General features: G+C 44.3%; 1 protein-coding gene across 3 annotated transcripts in view; it reads left to right on the top strand.

The window, feature by feature from the left end:
• The window catches only part of ANKFY1 (ankyrin repeat and FYVE domain containing 1), a 506,490-nt gene that overhangs the window by 419,318 nt on the left and 66,284 nt on the right, over positions 1 to 20,888 (top strand). For all 3 annotated transcript variants that reach the window (XM_085649582.1, XM_085649583.1, XM_085649584.1), the window contains exons 20-22: positions 10,062 to 10,209; positions 14,645 to 14,735; positions 15,495 to 15,619. In XM_085649582.1, coding sequence (XP_085505708.1) covers positions 10,062 to 10,209; positions 14,645 to 14,735; positions 15,495 to 15,619 — 364 coding nt within the window. The remainder of the gene's footprint in view (positions 1 to 10,061; positions 10,210 to 14,644; positions 14,736 to 15,494; positions 15,620 to 20,888) is intronic.

Genomic DNA, 20,888 nt, shown 5'->3' with positions numbered 1-20,888 from the left:
ACATTATTGTGAGACCTCACACGTATTCTAGACCTGTATGACCTAAACACATTTCTCTTAATGGTCATATTTCACATAGTCACTGGATAAGATCTGGTAACCTCCTTGATGCCTGCTTTCATACTCCCTTCATGAAGGAGCATTGCCAGTGTCACTGTTTTTCAATAGATCACCATTATTTGGAATGCACAAACAAATGTTATAAGCTCAGCTTATAGGTGCAGCAAATAATAAATGCATGAGTTAAATAATTGAAAGTATCGCATTAGTAAACTGGAGAAACAGAGTTTAGTTCAATTATCAGCGAAGGTTACAATAGCAGGACTAATATGCATGTAAAAAGGAAGTCAGATACACATGTCTGTGCAGTGAATTGGTAAAAGTAGATCTGGAGGGATGGGTTGTATGGGAGACTGGGACTGTTGACTGTGTGTAGAGATAGACGAAATTAACTTGCTACTCATGCTCGTACCTTGACTAGTTGCTATTTTAGCTGATGCTTAAAGCTGATAAAGTTGTTCACTATACCTCATGTCTTTGAGGTTTGCTGAGTTTTGCCACCGTTAAAAAATTGCCTCCGTATTTGGACAGTTTCCATTCCAAGATGAGTCGATTTTGGTTTCAGCAGGAGCACAGGTGTGTGATCGATCAGAAAAAGTGGAAACAATCGTACGTGTACTTTGGAACTTTACCACAGCCTGCAATAGTACTTTGCAGCGTTCGATTTTTAACAAGAGGCAGACTACTCATAAAGTAGAAAATTGGCTACTTTTATAGTGGCCTGTATCTTAGAGTCAAACGATAGCAAATAATCGAAGAGAATATGCTCCAATCCGGAAGTGATAAACAGAGCTGCATATAAATGCCACCCATGCGCACCGATATAAGTTCCTTTCTTTCTGTGCCACCAGACGAGGATTCGGAGCTACCCCTCATCTCCTTTAGGTCATTTGCTTTAAAATACTTTTAATGCGCAATGGAAAATGTTACCGCCCAAGACAACAGGGAGTAAACCTTGTAGGGACTGTCCCAAGCAGATGTCTGAAACCGATCCAAACTGGCATCTAGTGACTGTGCCTTGATGAATCTCAAGTCCATCGGGGGCCGTGAGGCGAAGCTATCACCAACCCCTGAAACGCACCTTGCCATGACCAGTCGAAGTCCAAGGTCCTACGTCCACACCCAAAGTCATTCTAATGACTGATCTTCGTTGGGGTCGAAGTAAAAAACACAAGAAACTCAAGCAGGACTCTAGTTCCTTAACATCCAATCTCTAACTCCAGAGAAGGTGCAAGGCCAGCAACGTGCGCTCTTGTTTCACTCACCAACTCCATACCCTTCGCAGCCAAAGAGTTCTGCAAGGCCTCTTGCGCATGCTACCATCTCCATCTGGTTTGCTTTGTGGCAATAAGGTGCCATGAAGTCCTTCTCCAGCCCCCTTGCGAGTGGGTTTGCCCTAGGTGCCAGCTGGATCGTCAGGAACTGCTACGGATTCCACACTGGCTTCAATGCAGACTCTGATACTGGCACAACAACCAATGTCAAACCATGGAGCATTGAACACCGATGTCAACACCAGATGACAAAGCCCAACCGATTGTGCTTTATTACTCTGAGTCAATGTTGCTTCGATCAAGGCCATACTCTGATCCACAGGGGCCGCACTCTGATCTACTGGGCTACCCATCTAACTGCAATACTTTGCCCTAGCCTCAAGGCAGGGCTCAAACTCCTCACAGTCTATTTTACTTGAGCTGACAACTTATATGATGTTGGAGATGAACTTGCCCAACCATAAACTGACAGCAGTTGGTATGAAAAATGCCTGTGAACTGGACACTCCGCCAGACACTGGGCTAGTCCCGTCTCCAGGTCCTGCCACAGAGGAGAGTACCTCCTTTGCCCATTGGCATAACAAACCTTGAGGGGGGCCTCCTTGCAAACTACATAGATGGGGCCTATACGCTCCGGACACAGTAAGGAGCCCTCAGGCCAGGTGCTTGTGCATAGTCCTGAAAGGGACCCCCTTGAGTTCGGGCCCCCGCACCGTGAGGGCTACGGGGGTTATTGTTACGCCACTGCCTTTGCCATAGTTATGCAGAGGGCAGCATAGTTTCTCGACCCCCAGTACTCAACTCTGGAGGTAAAGACTAATGTCTTCACTGAGGTGCTTCAAGTTGGCAAGCAAATACTAAACCCCTCTCTCCATTCAGTCAGGCCCTCACAGAAATCCTTTCTGGGGCTTGGGCAGAGCACTTTCCTGAACACCCGGTAAACAGACAGACAGCATTGCGTTATCGTCCAGCCCCAGGTGATCCCCTAGACTCAGCATCCCATTGCCTGACAGCCTAGTCGTGCACGCCTCAATGAGCAAGGTCCATACTAATGCATTTCCTGCCACACCTCCAAGCAGGGAATCAAAGCGTATCAAAACCTTTAGGAAGCACTTTTCCATCAACCAGTTTTGCACTGTGTTCTGACAACACCAGCGGCCCCATGAGCATTATACCCGTTCCCTTTGGGCCCGAGTGCACAGGTCTTTCCTGGTGTCCCTTATGACCTGCAGCCCGCCCTTATGCAAGCCATTCAGGATTGTCGCGATGTTGCAGAGCTTACCATCTACTGTGGGTTGGACTTCACAGATTGCATGGCAGGGCAATTGTCACCATTATGACATTCAGGGGGCACACCTCGTTGAGGTCCGCGGGCTTCTCTGGCGACGTCCAAACCACTTTAATGGACACGCATTTCAATGGCTCTAGCCTTTGTGGTGAGAAGTCCGTCTCTGCCCTCTAAGTACAATGGGGTCACGGCACACTTCTTGGGCCTGTCTTTCCCACCACATCAGCCACACCACCAGTTTTGCCCCTTCCGTGAACAGTAGGAGCTTCCTATATCGCAAACAAGTTGAGGCTGCCCAGCAACCCCTCCAGCTCTTTCATTCTCGAGACTGCATTAACCACAGATCAGGTGGACAACAGGGACAGTGTACAGCCCAGTCTCACACCCCTCCAGCTGCCACAGCCACAAAACTCTTTAGCATTTACTATGGGACACCCAGCCGCCCTGTCGGAGGTAGGATCTGACATTTTCTACCTGGGTGGCAGTCAAGTGTCCTCTACAGATTGTCCATCAGGGTTATACTCTACCATTTCTTGTCATACAACTGCACCCTCCACCATCCTCAGAAAGGCTGACGGAGGACCATCTTTTCCTTCCACTTGTAGTACGAAGTGCTGACCTTTTTAGCCAAAGGAACCATATAAAGGGTGCCAACATCAGACGTAGGCTTTTGCTGTTACTCCTGCTACTTTCTGGTGCTGAAGGAGGACGTAGGCCTCTCCATGCCTTCCTGTGGAAGAATAAGTTCAAAATACTCACCCTGACCCAAGTCATGTCTGCCCTTGACCCTGGAGACTGAATGGTAGTACAGGATCTGCAGGATGCTTATTTCAGTATCCCCATCCTGCAGGTCCACAAGCGCCATCGGCGGTTCTGGGTGGGGGAGGAGCATTTCCAGTTTGCTGTGCTCCCCTCCGGTCTTACCAGTGCCTCTTGGGTGTTCATGAAAGTGACGGCGATGGTTGCTGTGCATCTTTGACGGACAGGGGTTCCAATTTTCACTTATCTCAGCGAATGACTGTTGAAAGCGGGCTTGCTTCAGAAAGTCGTCACCCACCTCCAGACTACGGCAAACTTCCGAACGTCATTGGGGTTCACTATCAATGGGCCAAAGTCACACCTGACTCCTTTGCAGATGCTCCTTTTCGTCAGAGCCATTCTGGACACTGTGCAGTTATGTGCCTTTCCAACGAAGCTCAGAGTCCAAGACATTTGGGCTATATGTTTGTCTCTGTCCTGGATCTCAGTGAGGAGGACTCTGATGCTGCTGGGACTGATGTCCTCCAGCATCCTGCTGGTCAAGCATGTAAGGTGTCATATGTGGGCACTGCAGTGGAACCGGACGTCCCAGTAGGCACAGCATCATGGGTACCTCTCTGATCATGTTTATATTTCAGAGGAGACTTTAAACTACCTATCATGGAGCTAACAGTGATGACCAATGCATCATTTCTATGCTGGGGCGGCCACTTAAGAGAGGTGAAGATCAGAGGCATTTGGTCTCCGTCGAAGGACAACCTTCTGAAGGTCAACCTTCAGGAGCTACGAGCCATCTGTTTGGTGTTGTAAGCCTTCCTACAATCCATCAAAGGGAGGCTGGTGCAGGCTCTCACGGATACCACCACTGCCATGTGGCATTGCAACAAACAGGGTGGGCCCAAGTATCTTCATCAGCCAACTTTCTCTCACCCCCCTGCTTCAGCTACATCTCTAATGGTTGTAAATCTGTAGCAGTACTAGGAACTAAAGCTTGGAATTCTCGACCCACACATTTCCGGTTCTCCCAGACTGCCCCAACTTTTCGGAAAACCTTGAAAACTGGATTTTAAGAGCCCGAGATGCTCTAGTTTTCTCACTCATCTGATCCCATAGCTTTCCTGCTGTTTGTCTATGTACCGGCCTGATATAGCGCCATGATGCTCCTCGGAGTGACATTTGCGCTCTACAAAAACTATTATACATACATCTCTACCTTGAATGAATATATTCTCGAATTCACTCATCAAGCTAGTCTTGTCAAGATTGAATTTCTTGATGTCACAATATATTGTGAAAATAATAATAAGGCTACTAGGATTTCTCGGAAACCCACAGCATACAACACCAGTTACATACTTCCAGTGCACATCCCAAATCACAGAAACAATCTATCCCCTATGGGAAGATACGATTATGACATAAATATAGTGCTGAAAACCTGACTACATGGAACAAAATATTTTAGCTAGGGGCCATAACATGGCCACATTAAGTAAAGCAGAGCTGAAGATAGCACAGGTGCCTAGATTTAAATTACTTAAGAAAAACACACCAAACAGGGATAGTTTAAACTAACTCAGACTGATCGCTCATTATAATAGTCTTCATGGTGACATCTACAAGATTTCCCTAAAACGTTGGCACATCCTGACAATGGATAATTGCGCACAACATTGTATATCTGACAAACCTATGATAGCTTACAAAAAGCACCACCTTAAGAGACAACCTCTATCACAGCATTCTGCAATCATTGGACACCCCCACACACATATTCTGGCTTAAGCCTAGACCTGAGGGTTTTTATAAATGTGTAACTGCAATGTATGCCAACATGCATTAGACGACACATTTATTTCAGTGTAACGTTATCAAAAAATATCACGTTCAAGACTTTATCAATTGTAACACTAAATGTGTAACCCACATCATCATTTGTGACTGCTCATTAATATGTGGGCAGCACCATGAGGAGCTTAAAGGTACGAATGTAGGAACACGTGAGCCATACACAATAAGGATGATGCCTATCCATTGGCAGTTTATTGCACAGTGCGCACCCAAATGTGGAAAATCTGCTATTTAGGTATCATTCACTGGAGACCACCAAAAAAATACCTCGTGGTGATAATAGTTACTCTCTCTACGAAAGACGGAGGCTAAATGGATCATTAAACTCCGGGTAGTAGATCTGTTTCCATCCGGATTGGGAACTACACCATTTAAAATGGTGAACTAAAGCAGTAATCATTATATACATTGACTGTGTTAAACATTTTCCTACTTTTACTTAGATAATTTTATTTTCCTCCTTGATCTCTATATATCATGTTCCATGTTACTAGTGGCTTTGCTTTTTTGTCATTGTTTAATAACTGTTTCAAAGCACCCACTCATTTCTTACATATACATATTTTATCAGAATTAACTATGATTCCAAGATTCTCAAAGGACAATAATGTTGAATCAAATATTATAATTTCTCTCCTTATACATATGTACTGTGATTCTGCTGTACTTACTACAGTGATAATACACATGAACTATGTTTGCTATACTTTTACAAAATTTTGATGAATGATTAATTGTTAGACCATTTATTGCCTAAGCTCACAATTAGTCTCCTCCCACTGCTCTACATCTTCTTCATATATACTTGAAATTTAAGTATCAACTGCCATATTCATTCTTCTGATAATATAATATCAAACCTTTTGACCTCACTTTACTCTTTGCTGTCTTCTCACCACAGTTATAAATTATACTTATACCAAGTCAGTTATAATTCCAACTATCCGATACCACTCCAAGATAGCGTTTGTACTTTCATGGACATCTCTACTCTGTCCCATTTCGATTTCGATTTCGATGATTTTTGGCACTTCATCAATGCTGAATCACACACAGTTTCATTGTTCTCTGCATTTCAGACGTGAAACTACAGTAAGTATTTACTCACTTGGATGGTTTTTATTTCATCCTGCAGGACCTATTTGCTTTGCTCAAGCTGTGTTCTATGCCTACCATTGATATTGAAAGTAACATGATCGTATGGCTGCAGGTCGTATTCCCTTAAGGTCTAATGATATTAACATTTATATCAAATCAAGTATGTATTAGTGACTTCCTTCCACTTCACAATTTAGCACATTACTATTTGACTATCTCTTAGCACTTAAAGAAATAACAGTTTGCACAGTTATCGAGCGTTGAGAGCAACTGCCTCCAGCTATACAGCTTCACATTTGCTATACTTTATAGTTTTTACTGTTTCCGGACCAAAAGAAGTAATTTCACAATATTTATTCTTACCTTATTTTAACAGGTTTTGGGCCTTATTACTACCTTTTTACACACTACAAACTGGTGTACTTTAACTTACCGTAATCTATTGTTACCTTTATTCACAGTAGGCTTTCCACACCTTGTTACTGCAAATCTGCCCTATAATCTGGTGTGGTTTAACTTTCAGTCCACCCCATTTCGCTTGCAATTTTGACAGACAATGAAAGCTTACCTTACGAAAGACACAACCTACCTCCACACTCTTGTTTACAGATTCTTTCTATTCAGACTAAATCTTTTCAGTAACAGATTTCTGTTAACACCTTTTCTGTTCCTTGACTGACCATCAAATCACTGTTCACTCTTCTGTTTTTGAGGAAGGACAATAAGTAAATTGCCTTAAGATTATTTCCCTCATGACACGTGGTGAGGTTAAACGCCATTTTAGTTCATATACTTTCATTTCTTTCTGGACAAACCACTTCCCAATGAACTTTACAGCACAGCACTATCTTGGAGACGGTTTTCTCTTTTCACACTATTTTAACATGTTCAACCTCATTAATAACGACCCCTCTCTGCCAATCGACCAGCATGGTTCAGTCTGGAGATGGTATCTTTTTTCACCCTTTCCTTAACACAATTTCACTCTTCCACTTGTTCAAGGGCACTATGCACTTTCTTTTAGTAACTTTTAACAATGTATATTTTTAACCTTTATACAGCACGTGGATGCATTTTATAGCCTTGAAAAAGTTGCTCAGATGAAACACATCGACTGTATCACCCATTCAAGAAGACTCTGATTGAACTTACAACAGAACACAGAATGGACAAAGATTCAAAAACAAGTCTTTACTTGAATCCATCTGCTACTCCCACAAATTCTTTGTATAAATGATTTAACCTATCATTGACACTGCTTTTGTTGTACAAATATGAGTGTGAATAAAACATGAAACCAATTATTTGGGTTCCTAATGTTATAATTTTTGGACATTACACTTTGGTGTGCGCCAGCCTTTTCTTCAGTCCGGCAGGACCTTTTTGTTTGAGCCAGTTCATAGGCCCCCCACCAAGGAAGTTCTACTTTAGTTTCTATTAAAAAGGTGAGCAATTATAAGTATCTATCAGAAGAACAAGTTACTTACCTTCGGTTACTCTCTTTCTGGTAGATACTCTATCTAACTGCAGGTTCCTCACCTACCCTCCCTCCTCTTCATTCTGTGAACGTGGCTCTTTTTCAATCTATTAATGTCCCAGGTTTAGAGATCTGGCCGCAGCCAATTTGCTGTTGGCCTCTGCTGGCGCGGTTAGCCTAGAAAGCAACGGACATTAGTGCGCATGTGGTGGCTCTTATATGTTGCACGGTTCGTCAGTTCCGGAGCAGAGCGTCCTTGGTGCAGGTCCTCACAACACCACTTACAGGTGAGCAGTAGTACTGCTAAAGATATTCTGTATCCATTCTGAAACCTGCAGAAACATTCAAAAGGTGAGGAGTCTGTGGTAAGATAGAGTATCTACTAGAAAGAGCATTACTGCAGGTAAGTAACTTGTTTGTTTTAACCAAAGCACAGTTGCCATTGTTCTCAGTTCATCTCTCACTGGGAACAAGAGACGATTTCCTTAGGAGATGCAGTCCATCTAAATTAGTTAAATACAATGTTCTGTTCCTTTGTTTCTCCTTGATCGCAGGACCTATGAAGTCAAGAACTCCAACAATTTGGCAATAATTGGTATTGATCCATTATGGCTGAGGCTGATTTAACTTTCAGATCTGCAACTCTAGTGCTCTCCAGTAAACTATTCTGAAGCTGCCTTAAGTTCCAAATCTCCATTTTCACCAGGCAGCATTGATTCTTCATCCCTCTTTACTATTGCTGAGCCTAAGAACCTGGTACCTGAGAAACTAGCCTTAACAGGCTTGTTTTTGTTATGAGAAAACATTGTTGAGATCTCTTAGGACAGAGAAGACTCCAATGGGTGTCAATATAAATGCAAATGGCTTTACCATGGCTCTTGAACATCACCTTGACTGTACAGGCATCTTTAGGGGGTTGTCCTAATTTTTATGACATGTAACTGACTTAAGACTTTAGTAGAATCCTACAAATACCTATACTTGGACAGACTTCACAATTTACCTCCTCCGGTCAGAGAGCGAGTTGATCCTTTGTTGGATATCAGTGTGGTCCTTACCTTTTGAATGCACATATCATTCCAGATTAATGCATTGTGTGATACTGAACTCCTAGCACAGGAAGGATTGTTCAACATAAGCTTTCACTATCTAGTTTTCCATGAAGGTAAAGTGAAATAGCACACAAACCTGTCCCATAAGGTTTTAATGGAATTTCATCTCAAGCAATAGATGTTTCTTTCAACCATTGCCTCGTGCTCATTCAACTGAGTAAAGTCTTCTCAAATTGGATGCCGCTAGGATTCTGTTGAGAAAGAATTACAACCTTATTGAAGTCAGATCATCTTATCACTTATGTTGCTCTCCCTCAGACAACAAAGTAGCAAAGGGTATTATTGCAAGGTGGTTAGTCTTCTATGTATCCATGACAGAAGGCTTTTAACTTCGTTATAGCTCTTATATTGATTCGACCAGAGCTGAGGCAGTATCTGTGGCGTCCAGAATGTGAGACTGGTAATTTTCAGAGCAGCTACCTGTGCTATCCCAGATGGCTTTTGTGAGCAGTAGCCAGTAGATTAATCTTCAGGTAAAGAGGCAACATTTGGTCCTGGACGTTTTAAGCAATCTATTTTCCCAAACTCTGATCTGTTATATGCTATCTAATACATCTCCTCACCCAGCATTTATGTGGCACCGATATCCGATCTACAACTAACTCTGAAAGGAAAAAAAGGTACTGACTCAGACAAAATTGCCTTTATTGTCATTCCATTGCTCTTCTTTCCTGCCTTCGCAATACCCAGCCAGCAGATCCCTGGTTAAGTTCAACACCTGTGCAGCCTTATATAATAAAGATAACATGGGGTTACTGTACTGTAATGGAGGTGTCAAATGGGCGAGAGGAGTGTCATGGAAGCATGTTGGCCGCATTTACACTTGCAACTCTTGCAAACATTTAAAGCTGGTGCGTATCTAGGAAAAACTCTTTTGGACAGCGTCTACAATATTGGAATTCCCAATTAGTTGCAAGGTAGTGAAAGCAACAACTAAGTGGACTGATATCACAATGAAGATAGTTTTGCATTTCTCAAGGGAGGCTTTTTTGTTCTTGTTTCTATTTTTGTCATTCGTTTATTCAATCATTTGTGCTTGAGGCAAATTGTTTCAGCCACTGATCTGTCTACATCTGTGGTACATCACTATTGGGCAAGGTTTTCCATTGATGATTCTAACATTGTAACGATTTTGATTACAGATTCTTGCAGGTGCCAAGGTGAATGAATTAACAAAGCATCGCCAGACTGCTCTGCATTTGGCAGCACAGCAGGACCTACCAACAATCTGCTCTGTTCTTTTGGAAAATGGGGTTGATTTTGGGGCCACAGATGAAAATGGAAATAATGGTAAACAATCACCATTTACTCCGGTACTGTCCACTGTTTTTGGGTTGTAAGGCAATGTTTAATGTACAATGTGCTGTAATATCACTGCAACAGCTATGTGTTTTATCTCTAAGTACCTTCAGTAAATGGATTAAACAGTTGTGGAATTGGGGAAACAGACAGCACCTCTTTCAATCCTGGCAGTGAAACGAAGGTGGGTTGCAGTGGTAAAATAGCTTTGGTAACCTCATTGGTTTACTTATATTCTCGTAAGCCATCATGCGTAAAGCAGAGGGGATGGAGTCCACTCGAGCACGTATATAGTAAAAATACAGATGTATGAAGTGTGGGGATAGGGCACGACTAGTGAGAGGCAAAGCCTCATGTGGGTCATGATGCCCACTGCTCTCTCTCAAGATTTCTAATCAGTAACATGTTACTCTCTGTAGATATGATACCATGCTGTGTTGTGTTGTGTAGTAGTTATAAACAAAGGTATTCAGGCACAAATAGAATTCAAGTTAATAAATCTATTTACTGAGATAAAAGGACTGAATGTCTTGTCACTATTATCAGTTGTTTTGCTTTGTAAAGCCACCGTTAATACATTCTGTGAGACAGTAGGGTTTGTTTTCTCGTATAAGTTACACTGTTGTATGGGTAGAACATAGAATTTGACATCTGCACTTGAGTATTAAATGTGCATTTAACTATATTTCCTTTCTCTAAGTAACGTATTATATACCGCATTTGTTTCACTAGCATCACAAACACACACATAAAACCTCACTGGACAACTAGTCTCTTAGTGTGAATAGAAGAATTGAAATATGCTAATAAATAGACAGGCGGGGTCATTTCCAAATGACTGGGGTCGTGCAGAAGGTCTGGTATAGTGCCTCCAGGTCAGTTGGAATGGAGGATACAGTAACTTGTGTACAGTACTGAGTATGCAGAGAGCAGCTGGTAGAAAACAGATTTGTGTTTGAATCTGCCAGGACCGGGCAACTAGGAAAAAGGAACCTGTGTTTGTTAGACATTGCAACTAGGATCAAGTAACCTTATGTGTTCTTTGAGTTTACCAAGAGCAGTCGGTGCAAGTAGAAAGGAACCTTTTGTTCAAGTTCGCCATAAACGAGCATTTGTAAAGCCAATAGGTCGAGGTTTCATTTGCTAATGGATGCAAGCACAGCGTCAAGAAATTAAAGCCAGGTTAATGTAAAAAATAAAAGTCGGTCTACGTTGAAAACACCTGTGTATTTAGTACAGTCCAATTTTGTTTCCTATGTAAAATAAAGGTTGGATGGCAAGGGAACCTTCAATAAAGTCCTCTCTTCGGTTCTGCGACATGCAAGCTAACTGCTTACCTGCCACCTGGGACAGGACTGTAATCAAGGCAAGGATGGGCCTTCGTTACTCAGTGCATTTCCTGGAGACCGACCACAATTGACTCCTAACGGCCTGGGCACCGGGCCACTTGTCCCTCAACGTTGATGACTTCCTCAAGAACAACTTCTGGGATAATGCATAAAAGGTGATGGAAGGACGCCCTTCCAGAACTGTCCCCAGTGCCATGCAAAGTTCCAGTGGGCCCACCAACACGTGGTTTGTAACCTTTGTCTTGACCTCAGGTACACCGTATATGAGGCCTTCCTAACCTTCTGCTCAAAGAAAACTCTTCGGACAACCCCTCCACCCAACATCTTCAGGGAACATTCTCCGTAAGAGGTTGAAGATGTCGGTACTTTTGGCAACCCTCCACGAGCCTTCACTTAGTCCAGAGGCGACCTTATCCTCTAACTCAGACCCAGAGGAAGATGATCATGAGACTTCTCTCTCTTCTACGTTCTTCCGTCTCTGGAGGAAGATCAAAGTGAGAAATGTGAGTATGGTAGACACCTAAGCACTCGCCAGGATTCCGAAAAGGCCTCAAGTTGGGGTAGAGCACACAAGGGTGCCGTGCATTGAGCAATTAAACACAGTCTTCTGGACCTCCATCATCCATGGGCTCTGGGTGGCAACGGCCAAAGGCCTTGAAGCCCACAATGTTCCCATCAACAGGTGCTGACCATTCGTGACCGTCGAGCCTGAAAATACTGCACAGGCCTTCAAGACCGAAGGCCCTTTCGATGCCTGCACAAAGACGAAACCAGTCTTTGAAGCCACATTCTAACTGAAAACCCCTTCAGGTACAAAGACTGTTGTCGACACGGAGGACACCAACTGCTCCGACTGCTCGGATCGAACCATCCTTCAGCAGCTTCAGGAAGTTGGAAGCAAGGCTGAAACAACTGTTCATCTTCAATTGGGGAAGAGCTCCATGAGACTGCCTTCTGAGACTTTACTTCGGAAAAGCTTGCTTTGGAGCTTTCCCAAGGATAAAAACCACACAGACCGGGGCATCACCCCCCTCGCCATGTGCCTCCTCCTTCTCTTTCTCCTCCTCTTTTGCATCTACCATCACCTCCTCCCATCTCCATGACCTCCATCACGACCTCCACATTCTGCAGAGGAATCTTTATACTCTTTCCACAGGGAAGGCAGTCCATTCCACCCCACAGACCCGTATGATACACAGTTCTATTCAGTGACCTGTAGAATGACTATGTCAACCCCCCAGGAAAAGCTGACCTTGATCCCTATCCAGTAAGGGTATTACCCCCAAACGACACCTCTGCATATCATGAAGTGATATAATGGGCACCCACTTTTCAAAAGTAGGGCATGTATGTCTTCATCGAGGAAGACAATTTCTTGGTGGAGAAATTGTCAGAGAGGACAGCACATCTCCTCCCTGTGCTAAAGGGTATGTTGAAGTCAGCCACAGACGCCTTCTAAAAACCCGCCAAAGCAAGGGTAGTAATGCCCCAAGTGGAGGAAAAAAATATAAGCCCTCCCCTAATGGCCCGACTTACTTCAGGAGTCAGGTCTCCCCTGATTCCCTTGTGGAACATACCACACTAATGCTCAGGCCACGGGCAATGCTCCACTGCCTGAGCAAAAAGCTGTATGCTGCTTGGAAGAGGGTAGCAGAAGGAGCCACTACCCACTAGAGAATAGCTATCGCATTCAGCCTCCTTTCCTGATATGCCAGAACACAGTGGGACGAGATGCAGGAGTTGCTACTTTATCGCTGTTCCTTAGATGCTGCTCTTACCGCCTCTGGAAGTGTCAACACCTGCGCTGTCCTCAGATGCCATGGAGGCTCCACGTTTTGGTCTTTAAACCCGAGTGCCATCAGCATGTGCTTAACCCAGCGGACATCTTTTTGGTCCTCATGTTCACCAGATGCTAGAAAAGATTAAGGAGGACACTGGCACTGTCAAAGCAATGGGTGTCCTTCAAACCTAGTCTCCTAAAGGGTCCTTTAGGAGACACCAGTATAGGGCCGATTCCAAAGACTCCTCCTCTGACCCAACCATTCCTACCAGAATCAGCAGCAGTTGTACCACCAGCAGGCACGTAGAGTAGAATCCTGGGGTCCCTATTAGGGCAACAACAGCCAGGGCAAGGGACGTTCCAGCAGAGGAGCCTCCACCTCTAAGTACTGACTCTCCCCACCTAATGCTGTTCACATAACTCCTGCCAGGGTGCAGACTGCTATTTACATTCCTTGTTGGTAGGAAATCACACCAAACAAGTGGGACATAGCGGTGATTAGCCACAGCTACTGCTTAGAACGTGTCACACCCTCACAAAATTCCACCCTGCAGCCATCCCCTCAGCAGAGAACATCTCAACCTTCTGTAGGAAGAGGTCTAAGAGCTCCTTCTAAAAGGGGGCATAGAACCAGTGGTCCCCAACAGTAGGGCAAAGACTTTTGCTCCCTCTTCTTCCTCACCCCCAAGAAGTACACCTCCCTCAAGCCCCACAGATTTTTTTATGAGGTAACTAGAATATCCTTGAAGGTTTGTTGTGTAATCTGTAATACACTGTACTCTAGTAAAACTGAATATCTTGCTTCAAAGCTCCAGTAGTCTGGTTGTTCCAGCACTACTTCGATCTTACCTCTTCCCAGGCATTTCATCAAAAACTTGACAAAGAACACAGTTTACATTTGGACCAAGACTGTGAAGCAACCTCTCTTTGGACCTTATACTTGCTCCTTCATTGATGCAATCCAGGAAGGGTCTCAAAACCCACCTCTTTATGAACTTCCTACCATCCTAGTCAGTAACCCTGTAATCTTCCATCTCTCGCCACTTTGATGGTGTTTTCTTTTAAATATCTCTGTATTTTTATATACTTACTATCCACAATCGACATTGTAAACTTACCTGCCTTTCTTTGTATCCTCACATGTTGAATACACATTCTGTTGTTATACACTGCACTTTGTTGCCCATTTGTTGTCTAGGTTTGTGCTTTATAAAAACATCCACTAGAATAACATTTTAAAATGTAAATGTCACCAGTAGTTTGTGCCAGTCATAACATAGTTTGCGTACTGTTGCAGCTCTTCATCTAGCTGTAATGCATGGTCGTCTCAACAACATCCGTGTCCTACTGACGGAATGCACTATAGATGCTGAGTCCTTTAATCTGAGGTGAGTTACATACCAATGTTGTTCTAGTCGCTTGCAGGCTACATTTTTATAGAAATATATATCTGTTTTGTTGCTATTCAGTGCAGTTTAAACATTTTGAATCCTCATTCAAACTGGCAAGCAGATGATTTAAAATTTCTAGCAAAGTTCTAATAAAATAACTTTAGAAATATCTTAAAATAATTTAACTGAACTGAGCGATGAGTGTCACAAAATATTGAATTTTGTTCATTTAATAATTGTAGTTAACTTTAATTGCCTGTACTGCGTTCTCAAGGAAAGTTAAGGCTTTCATCTTTTTAACAGAAGTGCAGTTGCATTATAATCACTATCTTAAAACAGTGTCTATAATCTGATCAAATTAACCTGTGATTGAATTGATATGTGCTGCTGTATGCTCTTAGTTGTGTGCTCTTATTTGTCTCAGGTCAAGAATCCAAAACTCCATTATACCATATTGGACCAGGTTTTAACCTACTAGTATAAAGAATGCCTCACATTTTCTAGTTTCATTGCTGCTGTTGAATTTATTTTCAGTACATAATGCTTCAAAACATACCTTGATAGCCATGTTCATTAGCAAACTATGGAACTTCCATTGGTGTTTGTGCTGAACGTTCTTCAAATGTTCAGGCAAAAGAAGATTTGTGTACTCATGACCAGTGGATGTCAGTGGGCAGTTGAAACAAACCATTAATTCTCAACAGTTGTAAAAACCTCCGCTCAAAGTAATTGGGTGTTTTTTCTGATTTGTATTAGAGGTCAGTCACCATTACACATTCTGGGACAATACGGGAAGGAAAACGCTGCTGCCATATTTGAGCTGTTTTTAGAATGTATGCCGGAATACCCACTCAATAAACCTGATGCAGAAGGCAATACAGGTGAGACTATGCGTACAGCTTTGTTTTCTAATATAAATGTATTAACCTATTTTTATACTATGTACATTCTACATTGAAGAAGAGAGTATCCAGTACCATCTTTCATGTTTTAAAACGGTACGTTACAGAGTTTTGTCTGTTTGTTAGATAATACAGAACCATTTTCAGCAAAGGAATTGGCAGTCTTTGGAATATGCCCCTCTGTTGCTACAAAGTAAACAATATGTGAGTGCATAGATGCTGATAATCATCTACCTTTTGCGCAGAGAATGAGTAACCAGCATAATTTTGCCATAGAGGATCTTACTAAAAATTCCTAATTGTTTAGCATTTTTTTTAAATGCCTGAGTGCTCCCAAAGAAAAATAAAGATATATTTTTTGAGGAGAATGACTTTTAATATATAAATTGGACTTGATATAAGGACATGTTTGTTTTATTCTACATATTGTCTAGCACAAGGTATACTAATTTGGTTCACTTAGGCTGTCTATTGGTGAAGGTTTTCAGACCATTGTAGACATTGCTGAGAGTTGTGTTCATTTCTAGATGCCTCATCAACAGAAAACCGATGGGTCAGTTTAGAGTCTATTTTTCTAATGCTTTCTGGTTTATGCGTTCTATGGAGAGATTATACACAGTTGAAATCCGTATGAATTGGATGAAAGGCAAGATATGAGTTATAAAGCACACCTCATGTTACTAGCGGTGCTAAATAAAATAAATGGTAAGCACTATTCTAGCTGAAGAGATGCTCCAGGAATTGTGGACCACTTGTTACAGAGATAATGGAGTATAAAAATGTTTTGACCCGCTTGAGAGTAGTGGTAGGTCCACTTTTAAGGCCCTGCTTGCCACCAGGAAACAAGTACCTCTCCCACTGACACTACAGGATTCATCAAAAGCCTCCAGACCGCAGCTTGTCGACTAAGTGAGGTCAGTGTTGTTAGACATGTTTGATTCCCTCATCCCCCTTTGCAACTATGTGATGAATGTTTACTGGCAGTGCTACTCTAGAAAGTAAGTGTTATTTTCACCTTAAAGATAAAGCATGGTGCAGTGAAGTAGGTTATTTTCTAAACATAGTTTACGAAGCTCTTTCTTAAGGCCCAGGGGAGTCCTTACTTGGCTTAATCCAGGACGAACTTCAAATTATTTTCTTCCAGTTTGATCACTTTCTTTCATTCCTCTTTCACCATCCTGTTGTTCACCTCTGACTCTTATTCAGGATCTTAAAGTATCATCTCATTCTGGCATTTCTTTAGTTGATGAAGGCAAGATAATCACTTTTAATACGCTCAGAATAAACAATCTGGTTTTAGGGGCCTGGAAAGTTATTATTTGATATTTTTATTTGTTTTCAAGGCTCTTTATATTTATCCAGCCATATATTGGCAGACATTACATTTAGTTCACCATTTTGAGTATGCTTTCTACTAAATCTGCTCGCTACTTTTCCCAGTTAGGAGCTCAGTTGTATTTAGTGCTTGTTGAGGCATAATTTCTTTGTGTTCCCAGTGAGTGCAAGCTTCATGGAGAGAAAAAAATGGGTCGCTGCTTATTTCTACTGTAGGAAGCTGGCTCTTTATGTGATATATTACTAATCTGATGTACAGTGTAAAGAGTCCAGGGGTTTCCTTACTAGTGGACAGGGCTTGCAATGGAATCCTAAAGTACTCTATTAGAGGGTAGTGTGGTCAAGCAGCTTTAGGCTCAACACAGAATAGTGCAAGACATTTGCAAATACATACAATGATTAATAAATGACAGCAAGACTCAAGAAGGCGATCCACACCAATTTATAGAAATAGCAAGTATCTTTATATATGTTTAGGTGTCAGAGAAAAATCACTCAGGTAAGTACGTTTTTAAATATATTTCTTTTCACTTTAAGTAGTGGACACAGTGTAATTATTGGTATGTCAGTTCCCCAGAAGGAATAACCTAGACAGGAGGATGTAAGGCAAAGCAGGCCCTGCAACAATCCAGCCTGTTACCTTACTCTTCCTCGCCTGACAGACTAGGAAGACTCTCCCAGGTAAGACTGAGTCTCCTGTCCTGTGGGCTGGGGGGGGCTTGTTTAGGAAACTGGGTTTTTGTTGCTTTACCCCCCCCCCCTCCCCCCCCACACACACACACACACACGCACTTTTTGTCTGGTATTAGATGCATATTTGACTTAAGTGTACTAGGTTCCTCCGAACCAGGTCCACAGTACCAGTGTTCTTTCCCGAAAAAGTGTACACTTTTTCCCCCAATTGGCGAAACCCTTTAGCACCCTCTGTGAGTCCCTAGGAAATGGTACTTTGATACTTAGAGCCTGAGGTACTAAAGAGGGACCCTAAGGGCTGCAGCACGGATTGTGCCATCCTAAGGCACCCCTAATTAAGCGTATGCAAGACTGCCATTGCGGGCTTCGTGTGTTGGTTCAGACTAAAGTGAAAACACAATATGTCACACATCCCTGTGTGCCATGTCCCTAACACTGCATGTAATATTTGTAAGTCACCCCCTACAGCAGGCCTGACAGCCCTAAGGCAGGGTGCTTAATATTACGTGTGAGGGCATACCTGCATGAGCAGATATGCCCCTTTGCTGGTCAGTCCTATTACTGCCAGTACAGGTGACCAGGGAAGTCATTTTAAAACATGTGCTGGAGGGGGGATGTGGCTTAGCAGTGCATGGATTCGGATGTGCTCCGAGAGGTGTCCGTGCCACCGCTGCCTACTAAAGCCATGTCTACAGCACAAAGGCATTGGGGCGCCCCTCCCGATGGCACTTCATACATTCGAGGAGGCAGTGAACCGATTGGGGGCGTATTGCCCCCTGATTGAGCTCTCTGGCCAGTCTCCTCGATGGAGCCAACTACGGAGCTGAAGCCGCCATCTTGGGACCTGTAGCAGCACCCCGCTGTCTAGCACTGGCGTGCTGCTCTGTTGCGGCAGACAGCAGGAGGAAGACGGAATGAGGCTACACCATTAGTGGAGTAACTCTGGAGGAAACCCAGCGCCTCTGTAGCGAAGAATTGAGACTTCCTGCCTGCGGACCGGCACCTGGAGGTGGCCTCGGGCGGAGCAAGAGGCCTTCTCCTGTAGGACTCCAGAACGGCGAGGAGTGGGGTTTGCGGCGAGAGGCGACCCCACACCCTAAAAAGACCACCTACCGACATCACTGGGGCCCTGCGACGAGTCAACGGCCCCGGCCTGGAGGAAGTGCCTGACTCTGAGACCACCATCGTGTGAGGTAGGAGACCTGCGGCCTACGTGATTATTGGTGCTAGGACTGGGCCCGCTGCATGATCAAATACTCCCAAGAGCACTCCCAAGAGCAGACATCGGCTGGGGGAGCTGGGCGACTAGAGCCCCCCTTCTCATTTTCCCTGCTTAGAGATTGGAATCAGCCCCTTAAATGCTTACTGGGCCGCCCTGGATGCCTTACAGAGCCATTGGCGCTCGGACTGGGCCTGTAGTGCGCATTTCAACTTACCTGGTAGCGGTCTTCAGTCTGGGTAGCCGTGTGTACGGAGCCGCCCCCTCCCGTTCCTACCCCCCCCCCAATCCTGCCCGCTGACCAAAACTGGCTTTGGACACTCGTTAGGCCATCCTAACGGCCTTGCCATAACTTGTTGTCCTGTGTTTCCCCCCCAATTATAGCGGCCATACTGGACATTGCCCCATAAAAGTGCGCCATCTACTGCTCGGGGTGCGGACCTATACCCTGCGCTGAGAGATCGGGTAACATTACTCGGACTCCGAGACTACAGCGGGCACTTCCTAGGGTTCTAGGGCTTGGGGCGGAGTCCAGAATCACGCCCTGACGTAAGGGGAGCCAAGCGGCTTGGGCCTGTAGCCCCGTGAGACAGGGGCACTCTGCAGAAAGTTGACCACCCGGACAATGTAAGGGGCAATCAACTGCTAGTTCGTGCAGTAGTATCCCCACCCCTACCCACACACGGATAACTATCACTGTGGGCCGGCCGGCAAGTCCATCAGCCCGGGCCATCACGTAGTGGAGTATCCCTACCTGAGTGTGGATCTCACCTCTGAACACGGGGATTCGACTGCGAGTTCGCTTAGTGGGCATTTGGCCCCCCATGCTTCCCCCTTAGCATCTAAGGTGCGACGTAGCCTTCCACACTCTGCAACAGTCTGAAACTTGACCACCCCTACAGCCTCAGCGATGCTCTGGAGCCCCCTGCCTGAGCCTGACCCACCTTGAATTACGCCAACGCGTTGCTGACCTCAGTGGGGCTCCCCTCCTCGGTGTTGGACCCTGCCTAACCGCTGGGGCGTGGATCTCTACCGAGCTCTACAGCATACAGAACCAGTCTGAGGCCACCACAGCATCTGGCTGTGACCTTCCTGGTGGTATTACACAACTAGAGGACCACAACAAGCCCTGCTTATCAGACATACGGTGATCGGAGATGCTGGGAGGCAGCGAGCTCTGAAAAGTGACCTGGTTGATTTTGAAGGGGGATACAATCCATGAAATGTGCCGCACACCAAAGCGGGTATGGACACTGCCCCAAGTCTGACCAAAGACAATCCAGTTACTTCCCTGTGGCATAAGTCTGGCCCCCCAACTCCTGTTCCCATGGCGTCTTTGTCAGAAGGGACGACTGAACCGCTCACACAAGCCTACAATACCTCCCTCCAAGAAATTAAATCAGAGATTGGCGTTTACAGCGGAACTACTCCATGACATTGGTGGGGACGATGATGCCTCCCCACCTGCTCTAGACAGGACACATTGAGTAGCCACACCCCCGGGACACCATGAACGTGTCCCACACATCCTAACAAGGGTACACTTCACGGAAAAAGAAGCAATACTGAAGGCCTCACGAAATAAGACAGAACTAACACACAAGGGGTACACAATCCCACTCTATCAATACATCTCCCCAGTAAAGTTATGAAGGCGCAGGGACTTTAAGCCAATCACGGATAAGCTCTGTGATCTGGACATAAAATACCAGTGGGGTCACCCCTTCACCTTAATTTTCACTTGGGAGGGCAAACACCGAGTAATGCGATCCATGCAGGAAGCCAAGCAACTCTTGCATCTCCCCATGCCTTCTAGGGAGGCCAGCCCCTCTTCTCTGCACCCCTCAACTAGAGAACCGCTCCGTGGGATTGGCCCCTACATAGATCAACTCTACATCTCTAGTAACCAAACACCACTCTAATAATGGGCACCATCCCTTGTGTCAAAATCCTTTCCCTTAATGTAAAGGGCCTCAATGCGCCCAATAAACGGAGCCAGAT

This window comes from Triturus cristatus, chromosome 3_2 (genome assembly GCF_964204655.1).
Source record: "Triturus cristatus chromosome 3_2, aTriCri1.1, whole genome shotgun sequence".
NCBI lineage: Eukaryota > Metazoa > Chordata > Amphibia > Caudata > Salamandridae > Triturus > Triturus cristatus.
Note: the sequence above shows the minus strand (reverse complement) of the source record. Positions and strands in the feature narration are given on the sequence as shown.